The following is an 8,403-nucleotide window of genomic DNA, read 5'->3' on the forward strand; positions in this document are numbered from 1 at the left end:
CTTGCATTATCCACACGTACACAGTCCTTATATGTGTGTCATGTAATATCAGCAGTTGTTACTTTTTGGTGTCTAGTTTAAATGTTCTTCCTCACCGTGCCTGTTGGTTTCTCCAGCAAGCAGAAGAAAGGTCCGCTGTCCCTCCAGGACTTCAGGCTCATTGCTGTTTTGGGTCGTGGACACTTTGGGAAGGTACGATTTCTTTCTAATCCAGAAAACAAAAAAAAACTGGAACAACCGAACCAATTAATAACAACACAAAGAGCAAGAGTCTTTTTCTTATTATTCCCTCAAATATACTGAAGGTCACAACAGCAAAAAAGTCCCAGATTAACAGCTTCTCTGTTTGTGGATTCTCACAATGTGACTGTCACAACTACAATCAGGCAAACAAAAATAAAAGACAGTTTGTAAAAAAGAAAGCTTGTTTTCCTTATGCTGTTAGGTGCACATGAAGGCCACATTTTAAGTATTGGTGACTGCAGGGGAAAAAAGAAACCATATCACACGTGGATCCACTGAGAAGTTTTAAAAGCTCTAATAAAAGAAGATTTTTTTAAAACAATGCTTTATATGTGTTAGAGTTAATCAGAGTGTGTCTATGTGTCTACAGGTGTTATTGTCCGAGTACAAGAAGACCGGCACGATGTATGCCATCAAAGCCCTGAAAAAAGGAGATATCGTTGCTCGGGATGAGGTGGATAGGTGTGTGCTGATGTTTATTCCTCAGCCCTGTGCTTGTGTGATGTGTGGTTGTTGTTTTTAGCCCAGAGATTAAGCGCTCCAGTAGTAGATTTACTCACAGGATTTAATTTGTGTCTTGAATCACTGTGATTACAGTTCATCTGTGGGCTGAGTGTGGGTTTTCTCATAGGCTAAAATAAACACTATCTAATTATGTTTAAATGGCCCTCTAATCTTTTTTTTTTCTCTCCTCCTCTTGCCTCTTCTTCCACTCTTTCCTTCTCTCCTTCCTCCCCTAGTCTGATGTGCGAGAAGCGCATCTTTGAGATCGTCAACATGTCGCACCATCCTTTCCTGATCAACCTGTTTGCGTGCTTCCAGACACCAGAGCACGTGTGTTTTGTTATGGAGTACACAGCAGGAGGCGACCTGATGATGCACATCCACACAGACGTCTTCACAGAGCCACGGGCCGTGTACGTAATAAATGGATTATCCTTGAAGTATTTCCATGCAAATTTTAGGCTTTCCCAGAGATTAGTCCTGATGAATTTAGTCAACCTCAGGGATCAGTTATAAACACTCATTTTATGTAGTAATCGCCCATATGTACATTAAAACACAGAGACTGTAAACAGATCCCTTCTTAAAACATCAGTTACATTAACGAGAATCCGTCAAGCACGATATCTCGACCTTCACCTCAGAGTGGGAGTCAATACTGTTAAATACACCAGTGTTTTTTCCCACTTCAGCTTTTCAAAACTTCCCTTATGAAAGCGATTTTTAGTGATGGTGGACCAAATCCACATCCTGATGTGAGGATTGGTTCCACAGTTGAGCCAAATCTAGGATGTGAAAGGCCATGTGGTCAAAGACAAACAAACCAAGCTTCTGAGGCCTTTTTTGTGCAGTTAATGTTCCTTCACCGCACCTTACAAGGATGTACTGTCCAAGAAAAATGCGTTGCTAAATTTTAAAGGCAAAGTTAGTAAAATGTCACCACTAGATGTCAGTAGATTCCAGATTGTGACCAACTGAATTCTGTTCCCAATTCCAGTGTGTAATCCTAGCTATGGTAGCAGCTAGAGGGCAAACAAATCAGGCCACTGTTCATCTGTAGTGAGTGTAGGCTGTCAGTCCACTGTTTACCTCAGCTTTCAATATGTGTGCACTTATATTTACTCTGGAGGAGGCTGTAAAATTTTGTGGAAAGAGTCTGATAGATACGTTGATGAGACGGTGAAGCGATACTGAACTGAGTTGTTGAGGATATCCTGAACTTTTTTGACATTAACAGCTGCTTTTGTCACTGTTAGCCAGTATTAGTGACATTTTCTTTGAAGTGGATCTAACTTTGTCCAACTCTGAAACTGTTTATCAAAGAGAAAGTGTGATTTATTTTTTTTTAGACATTTGAGCCTAACATTAGCCGGAATAACGTTAGCTTATGCCAACTGTTGTTGTTGTTTAGCCAGAGATAGAAGGGTCGCATATATGTAATCTGTTGACAATAACTAACTGTGACAAAGTTGAGAGCAAAAAGCATCTTTGTGCACGTCTTCATGTGTTAGAGCCCTGATTTAAGTTCAGGACATGAGACTTCAGGTGAGGAGGAAGTAAGGGAGGAGAGAGGGCAGTTGTAATGAAAAGAAATTATGAAAAGGAGAAAATAATGAAAGAGGGGTGAAAAACATATACATGTACAAATATTAAAGGGTCATATTTAGTGTGAAATAGCCGTCTGCGATCTTTAAATTCAAAGTAACTTATGTACCGTGTATGTGCCACGTCTCTCGGCACATAAGCCATACTTACACAAGACATACTAACATGATTTACAGGTACAATGCACAATCTGTACCTTTTCTAAATATTCTTAATTACTTAAACATCTTCCAGTACCCTGCCCTGTTTGCACACTACAACCTGGGTTTGCCATTTTTATCTGTACTTTACTCTTAATAACTGTACAGTACTCTGTTTTTGTAACTATTGTCCATAATGTAAATATGTTTGTGTGCGTTTCTGTTCTGTGTCCTGTTCTGTTTGTATGTGTGCGTTGTTTTTGCTGCTGTTACAACCAATTTTCTTGTGGGACAATTAAAAGATTATTCTATTCTATTCTATTCTATTCTATTTTATGATTTGTACATGTGCGCTGCTGAGCATTAGGACAGATGTGAAAACCTTTTAGAGATGCGCTGTATTAGACTGAATGTTTTAAAGGCCTTCCATCCTCCAGAAATCTGTTTTAAGTTATGTTTGTTTATTTGTTAGATTTCTGCACAAGTTGAATTTATCCTGGGATTATCATGAGGTCACCAAACTCTCATCAGTGAAGGGAAATGAGGGAGACGCCACAGCATAAGCACACCCACACAGTCTAAAAAGATCCGCTGAAATAAGTGAAGCCATCTGTATGGGGTTTACAGTGGGTGTGCAGGGTCTTTTAAGGACATAATGCCAGAAAACCCTCAGCACTATTACTGCTGTCCCCATACCGAGGAGTTCAACAGCTGGGGAGCAGCTGTTTGTCAGGCCTCAGACAGCAGATTTGGTTACAGTGGCTAGTGGTCTGAAAGCAGTATGTCTGTTATTATTATGAAGTTCCCATTTTATCGCGTCTAACTGGAGGTTGATTTTCTCTGCTTTTGGCTTCAGGTTTTACGCAGCCTGTGTGGTTCTCGGACTTCAGTTCCTCCACGACCATAAGATTGTGTACAGGTGAGTCGAGCCCACACAAACCTCTTAACTGATGTAAAACGGAGCTTTCTTTCACCTCAGGAAGCATCAGACTAATAGAAACGTCAAAGATCAATGTTAAATCGAGCTCTTAATTTCTAAACATTTCTGCCAGCATAGGTTGAAATGTCAGTCTAAGTTTCGCAGTTCAGTTAGAGGACCCAGATACAGCAAATAGGAGCTTCAACAGTGGGAGGTTTATTTTATGAAACTTTACACACTTTGCCTCATTATGGGGCAGGAAAATCCCAAAAGTTAAATAATCCAAAAGAAACCAGAGCAAGGTAAACAGACAGTCTGACAAAGGAAAGAGTGTTTATACACTCGGTGTGACTGACAATGAGCAGGAAACCAAAAACCCCAGAGACACACAAAGGCTGAAACACTTTCAAAATAAAGCCGCAAACAAGGAATAACACAAAACCCGAAGCTGAAAAAATATCAGGTACCACATGCTGGATCATTCAGGGCATCCAGAAGCTGTAGGATTCATCCCCGGGGTACTGAGTGTCGCACCATCAGGCTGACGTTTGCTGTGAGCATTATTGTACAGGCTCAGTTTAGTACGGTCTGCTGGGATTACAGTCAGTTCACAGAGAGAGAGTTTGTATCTAAATGCTGTACAAAGATACTGATTCTCACCTGCATGTTTTCTCCCTTTCAGAGATCTCAAGCTCGACAACCTGCTGCTAGACACAGATGGTTATGTGAAGATCGCTGACTTTGGACTCTGCAAAGAAGGTGGATCTGTGTATTACTGACAGACGGTCTTTTATTTGTTTTTGTCTTTGCTTCGGGATACAGATTTACTTACAACTGGAAAACAGTGTGATGTTTTTATTCTGTCAGGGAGCCTGAAAAGCAGGTCAACCGAACCCTGCCTTGAGCTCAGAAACACCATAGGTGACCTATTAGCTTCTCCATATTATCCAACATCTGTTTGTATGGTTACAATGAAGGGTGCCCATATTAAACATGGCCTCAATATCAAATAATAAGGTCAGCATATGAAAAAGCTGCTGTTGCCCAAGCCTTTGTTACAAGGGGTCACCACAGCAGGTATCTCCACATCCCCAATCACGAGAAAGTTGAGGCTGAGGCTGATGGGCTGCAAAAAAAGCCTCTGTGTAAGATAAATAACCCTCATTTTGAACTGTGAATCATGGAAAATGACTCCAGTAAAGCAGTTGGAAATTGGCGTAATAGCTCCACCCGATTCTGAAATTTAAACAGATGTCGGAATATGAGTGATTAAACAGTACAGAGTGGCAGGTTTTCATCATCTGAAGTTCAGGTAAATTAAGAAGTGATTTTGTTTCTCTTTTAGCTTTCAGAGATCATTTTTTTTGTTTTTTTTCTGCAGGAATGGGTTTTGGTGACCGGACCAGCACCTTCTGTGGGACTCCGGAGTTTTTAGCCCCCGAGGTCCTGACAGACACGTCTTACACCAGAGCTGTAGACTGGTGGGGCCTGGGGGTCCTCATCTATGAAATGCTGGTGGGAGAGGTAAGAGCTAGCACTCTGTCACTGGTCATGGAGTTATTATAGCCACGTGTTAGTTTGATCTGGTGCCGATTAATTACTCGTGTTCGCTGTAGTTAAATGCTGATTTTGTTTTAAATGACAGAATATCAAAAGTGGATTCAGTGAAGTGTGTTTTTGTGTGACCGGTGTATTTTTTTGTAGTCTCCTTTCCCAGGGGATGATGAAGAGGAGGTGTTTGACAGCATTGTGAATGATGAAGTCCGCTACCCACGCTTCCTCTCCACTGAGGCTATTGGCATCATGAGGAGGGTAAAGCAAAAACACACACACACACATTCGCTCGCTCATGCACACAAACTGTATGTGACAAATGCTGCACTTACACGTGAAACACTGAATCAGTCCGACATCCTCACTTACTCACAGTCAGACAGTTGATGCTTCACTGTTATAGCCACTCGTCATTTCTTATTCTCGTGTGTCTGTGTGCAGCTGTTAAGGAGGAACCCAGAGAGAAGGTTGGGATCTGGTGAGAAGGATGCAGAGGAGGTGAAGAAGCAGCCATTTTTCAGAGTAAGTAGACTTAAAGGTACCTAGGCAACTTGTTGGGGGTGAGAACGCAAGATGGAGATTCGTTAGCAAACACTGAGAGGTGGAAGAGGTTTTTCTCGGGTGTTTACAGCCAGACTGTTATGGTGGTTGTTTCGAAGCCTTTTGAATTGCAGCTTTAATTGCTCTTATTCTTGTCCGTCTCTCCCTCCAGAGCATGGACTGGGAGGCGCTGCTGCAGAAGAAGTTGCCCCCTCCCTTCGTCCCGTCCATCGGCGGCAAAGAAGACGTCAGTAACTTTGACGAGGAGTTCACCACCGAACCTCCGACGCTCACGCCTCCACGTGAGCCCCGTGCACTCTCCCGCAAAGACCAGGACAGTTTCCGGGACTTTGACTACGTCTCTGACCTCTGCTAGTGGACCCGAAGCCAACAGATCTCGAGGAACGTTGGATTTCGACGACTTCGCGACAGTTTCAGCCGGAGCACAGAGATATGTCTCAAGCTGACTGTCCGCGCTCGTCTGTCGCTTCTTGTTACACTGTGAATGAATGAAACTGAAGACGAAGAGACTGTGTTTTGTGTGTCTGCAGAGTTTTAAAGATCATGGACTGAGCAAATGAAAGCCTGGACAGATATTAGTTGGGGTTATAATGTTTTATCACAAACAAAGGCCCCCCTTTCCAGTCATTGTACGAAACTTCAGTGGGTTTTGTATCTTGCAGACTTTCGTCTTAGTCGTCTTAGACGTCTCGGCAGTCGCCAGTGCAGCTGTGAGAGGAGGAGCTTGCTGTATTTTTGTACTTTTGACTGTTTAGGGGTTGCTCAGTGGCCTCTCATACCAATGCCTTACATTTATACTTGTATTTGTTCCACAGAAAAAAAGCATTTTGTTTTACTTTGTGGCCCTTTGTGTACAGCAGCAGGGCGAGGAGGGATACAGTGTGCTGCAGAAACTCCTCTATGTTTTTGGAAGAGAAAAAAAAGACACTCAGAGCTGATACCCATCAGTCTTTTGACTGCTTTTAGGTGTATTATTAGTTAACTAATGGGTAAAGAACCACTGTCCTGCTTCACTGCAGTGGACCTTCCTTTGGATGTCCACCAACTACTTTTTAAACTTGGGTTGCTCGGGTTTTACAAGAGCAGTTGACTCGTCCTTTTTAGTTGAATGTTTGGGTTTTAGGAAGAATTTGATATAAATGTGTAGCGCACACACACACACACACACACACACACACACACACACACACACACATAACCGTCAGCATAAAAGCTTTGAGGAAAACATTTATTATTCCAAAAGCAAAAATCTGAACACTAAACTGTGATGTACAAGTAATAAACTGCTCTTTATGGGTTTGGAGACACGTTCATCCAGTCACCTGAGTGCTACCAGAGTTTTGTGAACATGAAGTAAGTGATTTCCCTCCGAGGCGATTAAATCTTTAACCTCACTGGCTGTAAAAGTTGTTTTAGTGTCTGTTTTCGGCGCTTAAGCCCTGACAGGTTACGCTCTGGCTGCTGCGGTCGCTGTGGCGGTTTCCGAAACTTGTTGATGTCTAAGTACTTGTGGAAACTCTGCGGGGCGCCATAAGCAAAACAAACATGAGCTGCTTTTCCACAGTAGAGCCAATTAGAGAGGCGAGAGGTGGCGTAGACCTCTGGTAATACCTTTGATGATATCTGTAGGAAAACCATGAGCCAACAGTGAAAACCTGTGTAACACACAAGAGCAGTGGTTTGTTGTTAAGATGTATGTGCGGTGGTGTGGAGTTTACCTGTCTTGTGTACGACAGTACAGAACCATGTGAGTATGAGATGACATATTTTATAAAGAAAACCGTGAGTGAATGTGTGTTTATTGTCATCATGGGACGGGGGAAAGGGGCATCTCAAATTCATTTAAATAAAAATAACACAGTAATGTATGGATGGATGCACGTTTAATTTAGTATTTGTGAATGAATGGAGCAGGATGCACATGGCTACTCACCTGCTGCAGTGATTGAATAAATACTCACCGGCCACTTTATTAGATACGCCTGTTTTACTGCTCATTAACTCAAACATCTAATCAGCCAATCACATGGCAGCAACTACGTGCACTTATGCACCTCTAGACCTCTAGAAGCAGAACGTGCACATCCGTCACTGCAATTTAGAGAATAGTCCAAAAAAGAGGAAATATACAGTGATTTGGTGGTTTTCTGGGTGAAAATGTCTTATTGATGTAAGAGGAGTGAGGTCAGGAAAAAAAGAACCACTTGCTAAATACAAAGTATGTAGAAGAGCATGTCTAAACGTGCAACGTGTTGAACATTAAAGCAGATGGGCTACAGCAGCAGAAGACCACTATGGCTATACGAGCTGAAGTCAGCATAAAGAGCATGAAAGCATGGGTCCATCCTGACTGTTATCAGTGGTTCAGGCTGCTGCTGGTGTAATGCTGTGGATTATATTTTAAGACAGTTCTCAAATGGTATTAGCAAGGTGTACCCAATAAAATGGCTGGTGAGCGTATACAGCCCATTATCACAGATTCTGTATCAACATTTTTCAGTACATTCATTCAAACCTGCCAGAGCAGGACTAAAATGAAATTAGAGGATAAGTAGTTTATTCTCCTGATGGACAAAGTCAAATTATGTCATTTCTTCTTCTCGTGATATTACATCAGAGAAAAATGCATCAAAAATGTGACTGTAGTGAGCATCTGTTTTAATATGCGAGTCAAAATTTTAGAAGAAAAAAAGACTCCTCGTGGCAGTTTTAACCATATCACAGGACTTCAAACAAGACTAGTGAGCAAATCACTTTAACTGGATTCACTGTATTTGCACAAACTCCTGGAGTCTCCCTGACTTTTGACCGGCTGCTAAAGAAGAAAGCATCACCAATGGAAAAACATCAGAACTGGTCCTTAATGGTCGACCTTTC

General features: G+C 41.9%; 1 protein-coding gene across 3 annotated transcripts in view; it reads left to right on the forward strand.

The window, feature by feature from the left end:
- pkn1a (protein kinase N1a) overlaps positions 1-7,394 on the forward strand; it is a 63,763-nt gene extending 56,369 nt beyond the window's left edge. For all 3 annotated transcript variants that reach the window (XM_040024721.1, XM_040024722.1, XM_040024720.1), the window contains exons 15-23: positions 117-192; positions 614-705; positions 984-1,160; positions 3,349-3,411; positions 4,094-4,170; positions 4,793-4,935; positions 5,116-5,223; positions 5,407-5,487; positions 5,678-7,394. In XM_040024721.1, coding sequence (XP_039880655.1) covers positions 117-192; positions 614-705; positions 984-1,160; positions 3,349-3,411; positions 4,094-4,170; positions 4,793-4,935; positions 5,116-5,223; positions 5,407-5,487; positions 5,678-5,881 — 1,021 coding nt within the window. In that variant the 3' untranslated portion in view covers positions 5,882-7,394. The remainder of the gene's footprint in view (positions 1-116; positions 193-613; positions 706-983; positions 1,161-3,348; positions 3,412-4,093; positions 4,171-4,792; positions 4,936-5,115; positions 5,224-5,406; positions 5,488-5,677) is intronic.
- Positions 7,395-8,403: the final 1,009 nt, after the last annotated feature.

This window comes from Simochromis diagramma, unplaced genomic scaffold (genome assembly GCF_900408965.1).
Source record: "Simochromis diagramma unplaced genomic scaffold, fSimDia1.1 OVJJ01000302.1, whole genome shotgun sequence".
Taxonomy (NCBI): Eukaryota; Metazoa; Chordata; class Actinopteri; order Cichliformes; family Cichlidae; genus Simochromis; species Simochromis diagramma.